Below are 18,927 nucleotides of genomic sequence, written 5' to 3'. Positions count from 1 at the left end.
TTCACTTCGGGGTGGCTCCAGCTTTCCGCAAGCGTTCCTGCTGGTGCAGTGTGGAACTGGGCTTGGATTTTTGTCTGCCTCCTCTGCTGGTGACGGGCTCTGCCACTGCCGGGGAAAGGAGTTCGTTTGCAACAAATTTCCTTCTGAAACGTGCAGTTATATTCTATATATATATTGTGGATGAGAAGCTCAACATGAGCCGGCAATGTGTACTGGCAGCCCAGAAAGCCAACCACATCCTGGACTGCATCAAGAGAAGTGTGGCCAGCAGGTCATGAGAGGTGATTCTGCCCCTCTACTCTGCGCTCGTGAAACCCCACCTGGAGTACTGTGTCCAGCTTTGGAGTCCTCAACACAGGAAGGACATGGACCTGTTGGGATGGGTCCAGCGGAGGGCCATGAAGATGATCAGAGGGATGGAGCACCTCTGCTATGAAGACAGGCTGAGAGAGCTGGGGTTGTTCAGCCTGGAGAAGAGAAGGCTCCGGGGAGACCTTAATGCAGCCTTCCAATATCTGAAGGGAACCCACAGGAGAGCCGGAGAGGGACTCTTTGTCAGGAAATGTAGTGACAGGACAAGGGGTAATGGTTTTAAATTGGAAGAGGGGAGATTTAGATTAGATATTAGGAAGAAATTCTTTACTGTGAGGGTGGTGAGGCACTGGAACAGGTTGCCCAGGGAAGTTGTGGATGCCCCGTCCCTGGAAGTGTTCAAGGCCAGGCTGGATGGGGCTTTGAGCAACCTGCTCTAGTGGGAGGTGTCCCTGCCCATGGCAGGGGGGTTGGAACTCGATGATCTTTAAGGTCCCTTCCAACTCTAACCATTCTATGATTCCATGATTCCTGTTGTGATGAATCCCCTAGATAGTGAAATGTTAGCTGGCTTCAAGAGCCGTGACCCTTATTGCGGGTAACAAGAACATCCAGAATTACCGTAGCACTTGTGCATGTGTTTAAAAGCAATTCTAAGCCCTCCTGCCCCAAGGCACCAGTGAAGCCCCGGCCCCTTCGGATCAGAAGAAAACGTTTCCAGGGAGGCTTTGCCCTGTGTCCTGCAGGTTTCCCTGCATCTGTCCCTGAAGCATTTAGCACTGTCTTCGGGACGTGGGAAGATGGATGATCTTTTTGGTGGGAGCAGAAGTGAGAAGGAGGCTCCTGGTGACCGAGTGTGATCTCTTACCGGTACCCTCTCATAATCCCTTGTGGAATCTTCTCAAGTGCCAACCAAAAGCTGGTAAAATTTGTTGCCCCCCGCTACTCCCCTTGGCAGGCTGCCCCAGAACCTGACTGCTGCAATGGCTAGGAAGTTTTTTCAATTTCCACCTTAAATGGATTCACAGCTAGTTTATGTTCTCTTGTGACTGTGCCGGCGTGGCTTTAGCTGAAGCTGTTCTTCCTCCCTGGTGTTTATTTCCCTCGAGTAGGGACTTCACTTTGCTTAACTAACCAAACCAGCCCCTGGTACGCTGTGAGCTCTCCATGGCTTGTAGGCTGCCCTACCAGCTTGCTCTTACTTGCACATCAAACTAAGCTCTCTTGGCTAAAAATGGGCACAGTTCTTTTCCACAGGTGAAGTCCGATCAGCATCTTGCATAGCAACACTGACACACACCTCTAGCTACTAGAAACACCTCCCAGATTGCGGATGTCTTCTCCTCGGTGCCTCAGTAGGTGTCTATAGTTGTTAGATGATTCACTGGTGATCCTGAGTCTTTCTTCTTTTCTGCTGCCTATATTCAAAGAGGCTCCAGTTTCCGGCTAAGAACGTATGGATTTTAGGTCCTATGTGCCTTTTGCCTTTTACTTCGTGCTACTGACTTTAGTCCCTTTGCTGTTACTGACACCTCTAAGGCCACCTACATCCTCCTGTGTGATACCCTCATCCAATTTGGCAATGTGTCTGGGTTTTATTTATTTACTCGTGTATTTATTTTTTGCAGTCTTTGTTCTCCTCTTCTCCTATTAGTAAGGGATGGACATGGTGAGGCTAGTATCTCTACTTCCAGCTTACCTCTGATCATTAGGGCACCAGCAGATGGAGACAGGTAGGGTCTATTCTATTCCCCTTCCTTTATATCTCCTTTTTTTCTCCCCTAAGTTTGTATTAAGTGCCCTCAGGATATTTACAAGCCCAGCCAGCCAAACAGCCAGATGTGAGGAGATAGTGGAAGCAATAATAACCTGAGTGGAGTTTCCCCACTGGGACATTGTTTTTGAAGTGTTGTCTTTGAAAAAGAAAAGTCCCAGGAGGAAAAAAAAAAAAGAAAAAGCTACATTTAAGACAGGACTGCAAAATAAAATCAGTTCATTTCTTTTAGAGTGTTTTGTAAAGTAGAAAAATGTTGCAAAATCAAACAAGTGATTTTAACCCAAACCCTGTATTGAGGTCTATTTTAAATACACCAACTCACCGACTCCAACAGCTGAACAGCTCCTGTTGTTCTCCAACGCTGGAGTTGGTGCCACAGGAATGGCATTTGCCTGTGGGATTTTACACTCTCGCCCTGTGGAAGTGCACGTTTGTTTCCCAAACAATCCATTGTGCCCACGGAGAGCTCCGTTTCCTGCAGCTTGCTCTGTGGTCCTATGAGCTTTGAAGTCCCTGTCAAGTCACCAGGTTTCTTCTTCCCCTTCCCACCCTCCCCTGCAGCCTACCCCTGTGCCAGCCTGCTTTCCTCTCTGATTCATAGATTTTTAAAGCTTGAAGGGGCAGGTTTAATCATGTCATTTGGTTTCTCAAGTGGCCAAGAATAACCTCACCCCATTCCTGCGCCCGCTCTCCAACTTCTCTTTGAGAGGCCCCATCTAGGTTTGGAGTAGCACGAGCTGGGAAACCCAGGTATGCACTAATGATTACCGCTCTCCCGTGAAGGTCTGCATCTCATCTCCAGTTCCATCAGGAGGAAGCTGCAGGTTTTCTGCTAGGTTAAAGAGCCCTCTGCTGTCAGAAACCTCATTCCCATACAGGGAACACCAGCCCGGGCTGAAGTGGAATGAGCTCAGACACAAGAGTCTTGGGTTCACAGCGTGAACCGCAGTGGCAGTCAGTGTTTCCAGGCTTCAAGTCTTCCCTGTTACTCCCTTCTTGAGTCCTTCTAATCTCTGGTGTCCTTCTTAGTGTAGTATCCTTAGATTTTACACCATGGGCTCACTATTGTGATACAGGAGAGGAACTTCACCTCCCTTCTTGGTGAACGCGGGCTGATGCCTCCAAGTGTAACCCATCTCCACATCTGGGGAATTATGCAAGTAACATTCACTTACTTGGTGACCTCCCAATCCTCTAATTCTTTTCAGAGTCCCTCCAGAGTTTCCAGAAAACCAGTCCTCCATCTTGAAAGACCACAGACTACGTTCATGCTCCCAGATGAATGTCTTTCTGCTTTCACGACAGCCAAAAATCCTTACTGTTTGTAAATGAACACCACACCAATAGTTACAGACTGCTCCGCACATCTCATCTTTGTCCATCGTTTATCACCTTCATTGTTCCCTGGGTCCTCTGAAAGCTTCATCAGCACTCGTTTAATATCTTCTTTCAGATCGTTAATCACGTTCCTAATGAGCATTCATTTCAGAACAGCATCCTAGTAGAAATAATTTAATATTCTGGGGTCTATTTTTCCCCTCATTACTTGAAATCTATCAGTGAACTTAAATTTATAATATTGGCCCTTTTGTTGTTTTAATAATATTTTTTGTTTTAAAATCAAGGAATAGTCTTGTGTGGCTGAGTAAGATCCCTTGCGCTGCTGTAACCTTTAACTTCAGGTTGCTGTAGTGCCTTTATTAACCCAACGTGTGATTTAATCAGAAAATATTACAGCTGTTGGACACGAACAATTTCAAGAAAGTAAGACTGAGAAAATTATAAAAGTGTATCCATGCATTTTTATTTTCAAATTTATTGCATGTTTGATCTCTTATCTTGACTTAATGTCAGTTTAACTAGTTTACAGCTGTGGATATAATCTCATTTACTGTTTACAAATATAGCCACAAGGTTATTTCCTCAGTATTCTATAATGCTTTAAAAAAGTGCAGTGAAAGGTGCACAGAGCTTCAGGGCTACTGACAAAAACATTTAAGGACAAAATTCCTGCTAGCTTTAATGGCTCTTATTTTCATGATAAATTTTCAAACATGGAAAACTGAATGCACAACAGACAAACCCCTTTAATTTTCTATTCTATTTGTGTGTAGCTAATGTGCTCCCATCCCCAGGTTATGCCATCCATCTTTCTACCAGTGTTTCCAGCCTCTCTCCACCTCATTCTGCCCCCCACTCCTTGTTGTTCCTCCCTCTTTTTAATCCCGACAGGCCCTTCTGCCTCACTCCAGGTGCCCTACTTGCTCCTTAGCAAGATCCAGAAGTACCACTGAACTGCACTGCTTTGGGGCTCCAACTAGTCCCCTTCGAAGGTGACAGCTGTGGGAGAAGGAGTGAGAACGGCTGGATACGGATAACTTGGAGGCACGTCCTGCGCATCTCAAACAAACACTGTTTGACTTCCACGTTGGGAACGTCCAACCTTCTCTCTCTCCACCCTGCTGCAAGAGCTGTCACAGACGTCTCAGAAATGGGAGAGACTCATCCCGGGCCGTCCCTTTGCCCTGATACAGCAGGTGGACTATCACAGAACCATAGAATGGTTTGGGTTGGAAGGGACCTTAAAGATCATTGAGCTCCAACCCCCCTGCCACAGGCAGGGACACCTCTCACCAGACCAGGTTGCTCAAAGCCCCATCCAGCCTGGCCTTGAACACCTCCAGGGATAGGACTACTTTTAATAGGAAACCATTTTCAGTTGAAACTGTAACTAATGGGGAAAAAAGTAACCAGATGAAGTTGGGGTGGTGTAACAGAGGTGGGCTTTTTGGTTGCCTGAGTGTTCTTGTTTTCAGGCAGCTCGATGGGAGCGGCGCTGGACAGGCAGACTCAGGTACCTGCCCACAACAAGTGAGAGCTTCTCACAGCTGGTGTGAAGGAAGCCAAAGAGGAGGAAGTCATTGGTTGTGCGCACACACCCTTTTGTTGCCTCCATGCAATTCTCTGCACGCTCTTCCTTTGCATTAGCAACCTACGTCAGTGATCAGTAAGCGAATTTTCATCAAACCAGGGTACTGGCAAAAGGGAGAGCCCCAAGCGCAACTTGGCAAAAGGCCCCCACTGGGAAACAGATCCGCTCCCTTCTCCTTGCCTTCACATCCCTGCAAGCCAGCGACTGAAAAGCGCTGCCGTGCTGAGATCAATGCCAGCCTGGAGCAGCTGAGAAGGCTTCTTCAGCAGAAACCCGAGCAGCAGGTGAAGAGCCACCTCCAGGACCAGAGGAGTCAAGGGAGGTTTGGGAAAAACCTCTGCTTTGGGGAAAAAACCTCCTGCTCAGAAGTCAGAGGTTAACGTCAGCCTTGGGACTAGCAAAGGGGAGACCTTCCCAATACACTTCCCATATTTACTTTCTGGTTTGGGACCTCTAAAACTCTCTTCCAGGCTCTTGTCTCTGCTTCCCAGCCTGAACACAAGGTCCTCTCTAATTGAAGCTCTTTTCCATTTCTCTAGACTACCCGAGCCTTGTTGCACCTGGAGAAGGTGTGATGATCTCGGACACGAGTGTACAGCAGTGAGCAAGGCTCAAGCAGCCCAACAAATCACACCCCACACACACCACAGAGTGCAAGAGAATGCAAGGGCCCCAGATCTGTAAGCAGGGAAGCACCTAAAAGAGCGCAGAGGCTGAATCCAGACAAAAGAATCTCTCCTTGAGAAAGAGCGACATCTGCTCAAGTGTCATCCCAGGTTGTAGGGAGTCACCCTTGCAACAGCTCATACCACTAACATCCCAGTTACCACATTTCCATCTGTTCTCTGTCAAGATTAGGAATTCCACAACCAAGCTGGAACGGATCCTCACGTCTTAAAGGTCCAAGTTAATCCCCACCACCACCACCCAACCTCCCTATTCTCTTTCTCGGACACAGCCTCAAAGAATGGCCAGGACATTGCCACCACTGTCTCGAAGCTGTAAGCACCCTCCTGAGCTCAGTGGGCTCTTCGCTGTATCAAAGTACCGGGTCTCACATCTTGCGCCAGCTCAAGACGACCAGAGATGAGGGCTGCTGCTGCTCCAGTTCCTTCTCTCAAAGTCTGGCAAACCCAAGATGATCCGTCCACCACTAAACCCCTCCCAAGCCCTGCTTTTTCATGTGTGGCTCTTCCTTTACCCTTGCTCTCTTCAGGGCCTGTCCTGACTATGACAACTCCAGAAACTCAGTCCACTCCCAACAGGTCACTGCTTATTCCCCTCCAACACTTACTTCACTGTCTCAACCGAGGTCCCTCCCTTCACTCTCCCGGACGCTGGCGACCTCTCCAACTGCACCTGGATGTGGACCCATCACCTGAAGACCAGGACTTGAGGTTTGCTATGGGACAGAACCGCCCAGGGAAGCAGCGACAGAGCCTGCCATCAGGTAAGGCTCTGCCCTGCGCTTCCGTGAAGGGTGGAGCACGTGCAAACTCTGCCCTGAGCTTTCTGGGCTCAGATTCTGCATCTGGTTTTCTGGGCAAGACAGTCAGTCCTGTGAGGTCTCTGTCCCTCTGTTAGTGCCCAGATGTACATACAACACGGGGATACAGAGCAAGATGCCAGCACACCACTTCCAAGTGTTAAGTTGTGCATCAATTTTCTGCCTTCTTCTCCAAATGAGTTGGTGAAAAGGTTTAGACAAGAGCACATGCTGGAGCAGGAAACTGGCCCAAGAACCCAGGAGATCTTCCCTAGTCCTGTATTCCTAGTGCCTCTTGAGTTTCACCCAATACTGGAGAAGTTAAGAAAAGGTCATTCGTAACAACATCAGGGTCTGCTGCAGAGAAATAATGAGAAAATAATGGAAATATTCCCTGACTGTGCAGGTACCCCAGAGGCTCAATTCAGGGCTGCACAGACGACCAGGCAGCAAGAAAGACCAACCAATCTCCCTCGAGCTCACAGCAAAACTACAGTAATTAAAGGGTATTTTTGCAAACAGTGGGTTCTTGGGTCTTCTTTCACAATTTCTGTGTTGAGCATTATCTCACTTTGTAACTATATGGGAAGGCTATAAGGGTATTTTCTATAAGAAAATAAAGCCTTTGAATTAAATACCGAGTTTCTCCTCAGCAATTTCCCAAGGATATGAAAGAGGTTACTTAATTCCGCAGCAGGTACAACTAGGTTAGCTGAAGGTAAAGACTGATCCAACAACTCTTTACAGTTTGTTTCTTTATTCAGTAAACATCTAGTTACAAGTTTCACAAATTAAAAAAGTGGGGGAGCTGATTGAAGAGGGGGAGGGGGGAGGGGGGCCCACAGGCTGATCCAGCTTTTGTTCTGCTCCTCCTTTCTCTAACGCACACATCCCTCTGCTTCTCCATAGCTGCACCAAGGAGCAGGAAGGGAATCAAAGCCTCAGTCCCGGTGAGGGGACCGACACGGGGTTCTAGCAGAATTCCATCCTATTTCTTTCACAGGGGACTAAACACAAACTTCAGAACCAGCCCAACCCAGCACAGAAAGAGCGGAAAGGATGGAAGAGGCAAGGTGGCAGCTCCTCATGCCCACCACTACTGGCAGAAAGAACAGAACCAAGGGAGAGCAGAAGGGGAATGGGCAATTAATGCGTTCCTCGCACATCAGTGAGATTCCCCACGCCCTACTGCAGCACCCAAACGGGGCAAAAAAAGAGCAATGCAGAAGATTAGTTGCTTTGTTTCAATTCTTAAAGTGGGAGGGAGGTTAATACTAAATTTGAGGAAGGTCCAAGTGGTGCTTTGAAGGGGCTTCAGAGTTTCACTGTCTGTACCTGGGAGGAAGGGAAACGGAGAACATAAAAAGAGTAAGTTGTGACTAGAAGGCAGCACAGAAGACAGATAAAGACATGATGTCTAGACATTAAAAAAAGGAAAAAAGTCCCTTTTCAAGCACTAGATCACATCCTAGTGAACCCTATTCAAAACACAGGAGAGCAGACACCAGCACTTAACTTATATTTCAAACTGGATTGACAGCAAATGGTCCCCAAGTTCTATACAATGACAGTATAAACACTCCACAGATTGTGATCCTACATCATTTCATACCATTTCAACCATCAGTTAAGGCTGACACCAGACGTTTTTTGCTGATGACAAAGCTAACTTAAACAGCTTCCCCATTCCCGTTCAGAACACTATTTTCTCAAAATTCACATCTTCCCCGCTCTCTAGATTAAGTGGGAAAACCCATTTCCAACCAACACTTCAAAATAATGTAAGATAGAGGCAATGAAAAAATATAATCATATGGCCAAGAGGCAACCGTGCAGTGGAAGGTGAGGAGAAATGCTTGTTGAAGACTTACAAGAGCGTGTAGGTAGATTTGGGGGTGGCCACGCTGCACCCCCCACAAGGTCTGCTCTGGGTTCACCAGTCATACCGACGGGACTGTCTGGAGGGAGAATCCTCAGGGCCCTGGATCGCAAGACGAGTCCCCTCAGCCCGACGGCCGCTGCTGCCTTCATGACGTCGGTAATCCAGCGCCCGCTGCGGCCGGAAACGAGATGTTTCTCGCCTCCACTCATCATCAAACGCGGCTGCATCACCTGTGTAAGGAAAGAAGAAGCTCAGACGGGGAGGAGGTGGGGAAGCGGCACCTGGCTTTGCTGGCAGGAGGACACGGGCAGTACTCACTTTCATCCATGTTGATGTAGTCCTGCCTCTCTTCCTGGTCACCCGTGCGATGGTTCCGGGATCGCTGCATGATGTGGGCCCGCTCCCTGATGTGGTGTCCAATTGACATTTGTTCCAAGCCACTGTCGGAGTCCCTGACGGTCCGTCTAGTCTCACGGATCTGAGGGCAGATTCCCATGTAGGATCAACATTTCCACTCATTCTCCCAGCCCCATAAGGCACTCTTGATTCTTGCCTGCAGTATTTCAGTCACGTTGCACCGCCACCACTCCCAGGATGTCAGACGCAACATAATGAAGAGGGATAAATGGATTCCCCCCCTGCCAGCACTTCCCATCCCCTCCCAGTGGCCTTCAGCGTGGTTCAGTGAGTCACAACGCATTCCTCAAACTACAACCGACTACAAAGCAGAAGTGCTGTGGGTGGCCAGTGCTGAGCCACCAAATGAATGAATTCTATCCACCCACAGCAAAACCAGCAGCCTCGTGCTGGGAAGATGCACTGCAGCCCCCTCCTTACCCCGCCAGGCGCTGAACGCATTTCTGAGGTCTCCTGATAGACTTTGGGTCCATCACCCAAGTTGGAATAGGAGATGACAGTTGAGGAGGTAAATGTCTGGCAGTTAGCACCACTTGTCATATGCTCCTGCAACAAGAAATGGGGAGTGGTATAAAGAATGGGAGGGAAGAAGAGATGGCAGTTAATTCTCTCTATACAACGAAGCAGGAAGAAACTATGATAGGAAGAATAGAATCTCCATGGGTCCATCTTTCTGGAGAATACATCTTCCTCTTAAATTAATTCTTGTTTCTTGCTAAACAAGTCTACCCCCACACTTCCTTTCTCACCCATCTCTCCTCCCTGCACTCAAGAGGGTACGCCTCAGGAACAAGCTCTCTATCACTAAATCCTGGTCATGAAGCAAGGCTTACAGCCTCTGCCACCGTGGCAGCTTGAGCACAAACCAGACCAAAGAAGTACAGTAAGATCAGAGACCCTAGAGTGGATGGCAGGAGCACCCTCAGTACCCCCTCAATACAGACCAGCGTACGGATGGTTCTTACCATGTTTCCAATCATGTCGTTCATCATCCCAAACATATCTATAAAGCCACCTGCCTGATGAAAAGGAAAAGAGAACAAAAGAATAGTCAGTTTGGAAAGATAGTTTGTTGTTCTTCCTCCCCTCTATCTGCAAGAGACAAAAAAACTGCTGCCTATGAAGAAAAAACTTGTTATTTTCCCTTTCTTTCAGTAGAGCAGAAAAACCCCACGATTTGGGGTTGCTGTTCCCTCCAGTCTCTCAGGTTGCATTGCCCACGTGTTCTGGCTCTCCAGATCTCTGGATACGGCCAAAGGTTGTTCTTTTAGTTTGGGTCTGATTCCCGACGCACTGAGGTTTGTTGAGTCCAGGCACTCAGCAAAGCAGAGAGAAGGAATCTGAGGTATGTACCTACAGTGTTCTTAACTACAAGACAGTCATCCTCAATGATATTTTCAGCTCATCACTGTCAGCTCTTAATTTAAACCCCAGGGAAGTTTCCATTGATTGTACTCTTTCTAACATAATAACAAGTTTTCTTATTTTCTCTACAAACACCTGACTTTTTAATCTCGTAAACCTAAAGGCTGCAGTAATACACTAGGCCAGCAGGTCTCACAGGTTAATTGTGCAATATGTAAACAAAATTACTATGTCAGTTTAAACTTGCTGATTTTTTTGTTTCCTCAAGTAGCCTCTTGTTCTCGTTTTCAGCAGAGCACTACTCACATGCAACGTTATTATCCTTTGAAGTCTATCTGTTTGTATTCTTATTAATCCTCCTCTGAGCTACAACAATTCAGGGACGCTAAGTCTCTTTCACTGAGGCAATCCGGCAGAGCAAGGCAGCTAAAGTTGCTGGATCTGGGATAACCTATTTCCAGTGTATTATTTTAGTAGATGAGGGAGATCAGCATGCTGTTCCCACATCCACCCTGTCATTCTCATTCCGGTCCTGTTCACCTAAAGTATTTTGTTGGCTTTTCCAGCCGACACCATTGGCAAAGGAGGTTCAATAATCGTCTCTGCCTACTGATGGGTAAGTTGTCACAGCTCCTCCATTACTTCCAAACAGATCCACAGCTTCTTTTCAGACATATGAGGTTATTAAGAGCCTATCTGCTCTTCCTGGATATTAACTGTCCCAATTCCTGTGAAATATTGTGCTGTAACAGCTTTAGGGCTCTTCTCTGGTCAAGGTACAAATATAACCTCCCCGTCTAAACAGTGTTAGAATCCCTCCTCTAAAGCAACAGACCAGATTAAAACATTGCAGGGGAAACAAGGGAAAGGCCTGAAGTCATATAGCAACTCCACGAGAGGGGTTCAAGAGAAAACTGCTGCCTCCAGTTTCAGCTCAATACCCCCTCCTGTATTCTGATTACTATAAATCTAGAGCTCATTCTGCTCTCTTCACATCTTCCCACCCGCCCTACCTGTTAGGACAGATAGGTGGTCTTGCTCACAGATGGCTACATTTTAGCACCAGTTGCACAGAGCGCTGATGAATCTCAGTATAAAGCTACTATTTAGAAAGCCTCTAATTTGACCCAGAAAAACAGAGAACTTACCATGCCGAGCATCCCAAAGGGTGAAACAGCTCCTGCCTGCCAGGACAACAGAAAAACAGATCAGAAAGTGACCTTGCAACAGCCAAACACTAGATTCTCCTCAGAACACTCTCATCCTTCTCAGAAAAAGAATTGGGAACACTCAGGCTCAACAGACAATTCAAGAAAGTACCCCACAGACTCATGGCAGTTCAAACCATACCACTCCTAACAAACCAGACAGAAGGTGATGCTCCTTAATTTCTCCCAGTTATATTGATTTATGGCCTTGAGAAATAACAGACATTTCTTCCCTTCCTCCCATTCAACTTTAACACAGTGGTGCTCAATTTATTAATGCACGTGGAGTAAAGAAAAGGACAAGAACGGCACGGTTTTAGAGATTAATTCTGTGCTAACCATCCATGTGAAGGCGAGGAATGTGCCCAGCCCAGTGATGGTGGAAGACAGAAGCGAACAAGACAGTTTAAGAAATCCTACCCTGTACTCAGCCCCTCTTTTACCTGCATCCTACGGCCAGCCTGGCGAGCCCCAGGTGTGGTCCCATCGGTGATGCCAAGGAGGGGGCCGAACCCGAAACTTCCAGAAAGCATGCGGTTCATGTGCTGCCGGTGGATGGCAAAAGGGTCCCTTTTGGAAAGGTTGAGAGAACAATGTTGAGGAAGGGATGACAGAAGACAAAGCTCCGCATAATCCACCCATCCTGACTTTGAGTTTCTCTTATGTAACTGTACATTCCTTTCCAAGCTGAAAACCCAGAATCCCAAGAACCTAGCGTTGCTTATGGTGATCCTTGGTGCTGGAAGGGACCTCTGGATCCCACCTTATTTCTTGTAATAGAAAGTATTACACTGCAGAACTCCTCTCAGGTACTAACTGATGTCTGTTCAGAAGTAGTTCAGTGTCCTGCTCCCACTAACGCTTTAAGGCTGAGCATGGCCAAGGCCATTCCAGAACCTCACTGCTCTAACAGATGAAAGCCGCTTCTCAGATATGCAGTTCAGATACCACCATCACCTCATACTTATTTTCCCTTGTGCCATCAAAACTCCGTATATTAACAGCTTTGCGAAACAATCAAACCCTTCTAGACGAACAGTTCTTCATTTTGCAGGGAGGTGCACAAAGATCCTCCTGGTTGCAAAGAGAGGACTACACTTAATGGGACCAGAGAGCAGGCGATCCTAGATAATTGCCCTCTCACCCCTCCACAGACACACGCACAAACTCAAATGCAAGACCGAAACCTCCAGAATAGACTGTATGGCCCGACACTGTGTGACATCCCTCCGTCCCCAGTAATCTTCATCTGCTGTTTTCCTACAATGTTTTGTGTACACCTGTCAAGAGGTTTAGACCCCACTCAGCTTTTGCACATTTCGGAGGAAAAGGGAACAGTAACTGAGGTCCCAAACTGGCTTTCCTTCCCTTCCTTCTTTTGCAGCCTTCACTTTGAGGGCTGTACACACTCACACATGCTGGAAGAGCAAGAAGAGAAAAAGGAGAATAAGGACAACGGTCACAGAATATAATGGCCACAGTTAAAAAAGTCTGGGAAATACCACAGCATTTCTCTACGCAGTGTAGAGTCTGCACTTATCCCCCATGAGCGTGAATAACCTCAACAACACAGAATACTCCTGAGATCACAAAAGCACTTACTACCAGCCAATACTTTTCTGTCTCTACTGGAAATGCTTCCCATAATAAAAGCTAGACTCATACCTGCCACATCAAGAGAACACAGTCATTCTGTGACTAACTAGGACATCACGGGCTCCTCTCCTGGTAGTTAGTTTAGAGACAAAAAGATTCTTGCTTGTTACTGATTTTATAAGCAAAAAACAGGCTTTATTCTTCTACACAAATTAATTCCCCCAAATTTCTAGTAGTGCCATGCTTAACATAATCAAATTCTTACTGTATTACAGTCTATTCCTTATCTGCTTTGGCAAGGATCACTAACTTAGTTTCACTGCCAAAATTTATCAATATCCTATTTCTGGACTATGGACAGAAACAAAAACATTCAGTAAAAGGAATCCCAGGAAGAGTTCTTGGGACCTGTGTTAGATTTCAAGACTCGTATTTCAAAACTACTTCTTGTCTTCCCTTTACTTAGTTCCTTCCAACTTGACAACTACTTTAGCAGTCTTCTCCAGCTCCATTAATAATTTCCTGCGCAGAACAGCAACAAACACTGGATGGAACAACAGATTTTATCTACCTGAACTGAAATCTGCTTTTGCATAAGGAAAACAACAACAACAACAAAAAAACACTTACGCAAAGAGAAAAATTAGGTATTCCAGCCCTCTCTTCCTCAGGCAGCTGCAATGCCTTTTGGCCTACTTTATTTAATTACGCTTCCCTCCAAGACCACGTTCTATTACAGGAATCGGACCAACCTGAAGCAGGTTATTCCCTGCGCTGCCCCTGTATTTTCCTCCAGACAGCTGCTGCGCTGCGGTACCTCCCGCAGCCCACAAGGCCCTCTGCCCGCCTGGCCGGGGTAGGGGCTCACCTGGCCCCCCCTCCAGCCACCCCCAGGAGACGATCCGTGCCGCCCCCCCTCTCTCTACCCCCTCCCCGGAGGATGCCCAGCTGGACTCACATGGCAAACATGGGGTCCTCCGGCTCGCCATCCCTCATCAGCCGAAACATGCTTCCCTCCGTCGGGGGCGGCCTCTGCGGAGGGGAGAGGAGGGGTGAGGACGGCAGAGGGGCGGGGAAGGAACGAGCAGCCGAACCGCCCCCGCCCCGCTCCTCCCGCATCGCCCCATCACGGGCGGGCGATGGCAGCGCTCCTCCCGCGGCGCCCTAGGCCGCGACCCCCCCACCCCCCGCCCCGGCACCGGGCCCAAGCCCCGCCCCCGGCCCCGTCAGCCGCGCCCCTTCCCCTGCCTGCTGGCTCGCCGGTGGGTGCCGAGCGGCGGGCGCTGCCCTTCCCCTCCAGCGGCAGCGGGACGCCCGCGGGCCGATCACGCCTCCGCTCCCATCGCGGCCCGGTACCGCGCTCGCCCCCGCCGCCCCGGCCGGCTCGCCCCGCGCATGCGCACCCGCCCCGGCCCGGCCGGAAGGGCTGCTCGGGAGAGCGCCCCCTGCCGACAGGCGCGGCGGGAAGGCCCCGGGCCTGAGGGGGTCGTAGGCCCAAGGCCGGTGCGGCGGCTCTGCCTTACCGTCTGGGAGGCCTCGGCGGCGGGTGCGGGAGCGAGCTGCAGCTGGCGGCGAGTGAAAACACGCCCGGGCACAAGGGGCCATTGTTCCTCGGGCCGAGAGGGTGGCGGCGGGGGGGGGGGGGGGGGGACCAGGAGGGCAGCCGGCAGGCAAGGCCAGCGCTGGAGGGATGAGGAGCCTCTGCCACGCTTGCCAGGCAGGGGACACTGCGGAGGAGACGGCGTTGCCGTCTGACAGCTCACAGCGATGGTGACCCCGGCGGCTGGTGGCTGCCAGAGCCTGCAGCCACACCTGGGCCGCAGCAGGGAGGGTGCTCGGCCGGGGCCGCCCACCCAGCACTGGCACCCAGGGGCACCCACAGGTCCACATACCCGTGCCGAGGGCACGGATGGTACACACACACCTGGGCCCTGGCCAGCAGAAATGGGGGGTACTCCCATCACCCGGGTGTGGGCTGCCCGGGAATCACAGCCGGAGCACAGGTACTGGGTGCCCACACGTACAGCTGTGATGGGGGAACCTGCCCTGATCTGTCGGGGTGACAGCCCCCGTCACCATCCCTGGGGAATGCTGGTTGCCTTTGGCTACTGCCGGCTCCACTGGGTTAGAAGGAAGAGGGCGGACTGACTCATTCCCGCCCGGGAACGCGGCTCGGTTCCGTAGCGGTGTTTCTGTTGACGGTTGCATCCTGCCGGGCATGTGCGGGAGCCAGGCTAGAGCCCTGCCAGAGACTGGAAATAAGAGGTTGCAAGATGTGGTTGAGAAATCAAACTCTTGGGCTATGGCAGAAGCCATGTCCTTGGATTTCGGAGTCTGACAGAGGAAAATAGCCCGGTAGCACGCGTTATGAGGTGGAATGCAGAGGAGACTTAGCAATACTTCTTGCTGTGGCAGGTCTCAGAACTCCTTGGTGTCAAGAAAGAAGAGAAGACCTCTCACTGGAGGCCCATGTCTGTGCGTATACAGAAGACTCTTCAGATGCAAGTGCATTCTTCAGAGGCTGACACTAATATCCACAAGAGGAAAGTTGTGGACAGCCTGTGGTGGAGGATGGTAAGGTGAAGACAGGTCCTACGGGCAGGGCAGGGGCTAAGCGGTGACAGACCTCCTCTGGGAGGCCATTGGTAGGTGAGCTGCCGAAACACCCTCCTCTCAGCAGCTCAGAGCTGATCTGTGAGCACCGCAGTTCATACAGAGATGCTGAGGCATCTCTCCTGCTTCTTTTGCAACCCTGAATCATCCTTCAGAGACCTCCAGTCTGGAACATCATTCCTGTTCGGTGTGTTTTCCTTTTGCTCTGAGGTTCTCCTGGTGTTTGATTTAGAGTGTGTGGAGCTGACCTCGAGTGGCAGGATTCAAAGGCAGGTAAAGAGCATCTTGGGCAAGAATGTAATCATCTCTCTTTTTTTTTTTTTTCTTCTTTTTTTCCTCATTTCCCCAGATAAAATGACTTGCTGTCCCACAGACACCAGTGATCCTCCCACTCCTGGAATGTCCTAGAGATGGTAGGACTCCCTCAGTTTTTTCCAAGTAGTAAGTCAGGCATTGCTGCCTTCCAAACACAGAGATAGGGAAGGAATGGAATGGAGTTTGGTACAAATACTGCTTTGCAGATCCTTTTTCTGACCCTAATGCTGCTCCTCTGCAAGGGGCCTGTCACCCAAAGGGCTGAGTTTATGAGACTGGGGGCTGAGGCTGTGAGTCTTACTGGATATTTCTGTAGCCTTACAGGCAGTCCTTACACTCGACGAACGGATGTTACCAAAGGCTACAGTACCTGTGGTACTACCAGTTCAGCAAATCTTGAGGGAATCCAGCTTGCATAGAGTGGTGCTGGTGGCAAATGCTGGGTGAAACCCTGGAAGGAGGAATTGGAAACACAAGCTTTGTCTGGAATACGGACAAGCCCACGTTTCTGAGGAATGCAGCAGCTGTGTTACTGCACTATTTGTAGGAGAGGTTTCTGTTTAGTACTCGCCACATTATGTCTAACGTGCACCAAGGGGATGGCCATTTGCTAGGTTAGAATAATGAAGCATGTGGGGGTGTGACTGAAAAGCAAGACTCCCATCTTGCTCCTGTCACATTCTCTTAATTAGGCTGCTTCTGTTTCCGTCATGAATAAAAGCCATTAACTGCGTCTCTCCATTTCCTTTCTCTCTTTTTTTTTATTTTTTTTTTTTCATTTTTAGCTGCCCAGGTTGTGCTGGAGGCAGTGGAGGATGGGGGAAGGGGAAGAAGAAGGAGCTCAGCAGGCAGCCAGGAGGAGGTGAGTGAAGGGTAAAATGGCAGAGGGATGAATGGCGCCGCTGCCCTCAACTCCACCTTCTCCTGCCTACCACGGGCTGCTGCCAGGCAGCCTCCCCCCAGCACCCTCAGCCAAAGGGGCAGCTGGCACAGCGGAAGCATTTTAAAAGCAAACTGAGTATCACATGGTGAAGGTAAATAAACAGTACACTGAAAAAGTGTGCCTTGTTACCTACTGCTTCCAGGGACCGATCATTCTGGCCAGCAAGACAGCAAACACTTCTTGATGTGTCCAAAAGTGTTTCAGGGCCCCTGTGCACGCCTGTAAGACAAAGAAATCCTCGTTATCAGAAGTCAGAGCTACCCACAGCCATTTCCTCATTGGTTCCCTTCATCTGTGCCTCTTACGTAATCCTTGCCCAACAACTAACTCTGACCTGGGATGAAGGGCGCCCTGAGTGAAGGACAGCTCCGGTTTGATCCTTAAACGCGACAATTCGTTTTTGGGATGCTAGAGCCAGCTTGTGCTGGCTGCGGCTTGTGTTGCGCGGCAGCGATTACTTTCAGAATATTTTGCTCGTGTTAAGAACGTGTCTGTCACGCCGTGAGTGAGAACCACGACCTCCATCTGTGCTGTGTTAGCAAAGAGAGGTTCACAAAAATCACGACTGAAAACCTCCCTCCCCTTTCCAGTCTTCTGACAGGCTGTGTCACCCCTTGTCACTCCCTTCTGCTCCTCTTGCTTCCTCTCCTCCTGTTACCTACCCTGCTTCCCAGCCCTCCGCAGTGTTTGCTTAAATATGTTGTCCCTCAGGGAGCCATTTCCCAAGGCAAAGTTGGCCGGTGGTTGTGTTCTTGGGTATTTCCTCTTGACTTCAGGATGCAGCATCATGAAAGAAGAACAAAACTGATTATCTACCTGGAATTTTAATGGACAGAGGACAGAATAGTGTGTATTAAATACATAAATGCATTCAAACGCATTCCCTCCGCACATGGAGATTTTGCTAGCTTCATTGTAAGTGAAAGGACAGATACGCTCTGTGTCTGAATTTATGTAAATCTAAGAAAAGTTAATGCAAATACACAAGCTTCTGCTCTTTTGTTGTTCAGCAGTTTGGAAGAGTTTTGGAACCACTTAAGAGTTAGCTCACAAAACAAAATTCTTGAAATACCCAGTATTGGGTATTGCATTTTGCAAATGGCTCAGAGTTAGTTCAGCCTTCAACATAAACAACAAAGTGCCTCCCCTCCCCCCGAACAGAATACAGTGACAAGACTAGCAAGGTATTACAGCAAAATACCACACGTGAAAGCCCCGACACATATGCAAGCGCATGCCCACGTATGAAGATACACACATGCAAGCTTAACACATGCCTCAGGAGAAAAGTACCGTACATTCTATACTCACATGCATGTAATAGAGAGAAAACGTCACACCATACTGCATCTAAACACATGCACACACCTGCATAAAGACAAAGCACAAACTGGGTACAGCAAAAAAATTGTAACTTCTTGTACAGAGAAAATTACATTCGTATTGTTGTATGGGCTGCACACAGACAGGCATATTGTCTGTGTTCCCGAACAATGATATATCGTGTAACTTCTGCACCTCCCTCATTTTGTCTAAGGACGTAAGACTCCCAAAAGGATGAAATATGTTCTGCTGAGTTGGCAAATCAACTTGAGGCAAAGATTACGGAACATACTGAAAAGGGACTCGCATCTGCAGACCGCACAATGAGTATACTCGCGTTTGCGACAAAGGGGAAAATACAGATGGGAGAGGGGAGTGGAGAAAAGCCGCAAATCGATCCGGCCAACAAAATGCAGGGTGGCACAAATCAGATGGAGGAGCAGAAGACACGGGGAAGAGTTAGGTGAGACAGTAAAGGGATGCCCTTGGGGCTTCAGCGCAGCAGCTGCAGGCTAGAAGACAAGGGAATCTCACCATCAGGATCTGAAGGGCGAGGAGTTGGGATACAGAAACAGGCACGTTGCAAGGCAGAAAGAAGAGTTTCACGTCAGATTTAGGGGGAAAAACACACTTGATGCAGGCATGCGGGGCAAAATGGGACACATGGAAAACAAAGCAGGGGGTGCGAGATGAGTTTTACACATGGGATAAAGGATGTCACAAAGAGAAGCCAAGGAGAGGGCCGCGGGAAGAATGCT

At 48.9% G+C, this 18,927-nt stretch overlaps 1 protein-coding gene across 1 annotated transcript; it reads right to left on the bottom strand.

The window, feature by feature from the left end:
* Window positions 1–7,250: 7,250 nt before the first annotated feature.
* Window positions 7,251–14,360, bottom strand: MLF2 (myeloid leukemia factor 2). Its single transcript, XM_074148548.1, has 9 exons — window positions 14,224–14,360; window positions 13,934–14,007; window positions 11,823–11,949; window positions 11,320–11,355; window positions 9,772–9,825; window positions 9,227–9,352; window positions 8,708–8,867; window positions 8,379–8,619; window positions 7,251–7,842 (listed from the first exon to the last, which is right to left on the bottom strand). The coding sequence occupies exons 2-8, from the start codon at window positions 13,981–13,983 to the stop codon at window positions 8,441–8,443; spliced, it is 732 nt and encodes a 243-aa protein (XP_074004649.1). The 5' UTR covers window positions 13,984–14,007; window positions 14,224–14,360; the 3' UTR covers window positions 7,251–7,842; window positions 8,379–8,440.
* Between the last annotated feature and the right edge of the window lie 4,567 nt (window positions 14,361–18,927).

Source organism: Numenius arquata, chromosome 1, assembly GCF_964106895.1.
Source record: "Numenius arquata chromosome 1, bNumArq3.hap1.1, whole genome shotgun sequence".
In the NCBI taxonomy this organism is placed as follows: domain Eukaryota; kingdom Metazoa; phylum Chordata; class Aves; order Charadriiformes; family Scolopacidae; genus Numenius; species Numenius arquata.
This window is presented reverse-complemented; position numbering and strand designations above follow the sequence as displayed.

Excerpts from the sequence above, each read along its gene's own strand:
- MLF2 (XM_074148548.1), bottom strand. The coding sequence starts at position 13,983 with ATGTTTCGGCTGATGAGGGATGGCGAGCCGGAGGACCCCATGTTTGCC. Across the intron at positions 11,950-13,933 it reads GAGGACCCCATGTTTGCCAT|GGACCCTTTTGCCATCCACC; the intron begins GTGAGTCCAGCT and ends CCTTTCCAAAAG. Across the intron at positions 8,868-9,226 it reads TGCGTTCAGCGCCTGGCGGG|ATCCGTGAGACTAGACGGAC; the intron begins GTAAGGAGGGGG and ends ATCTGCCCTCAG.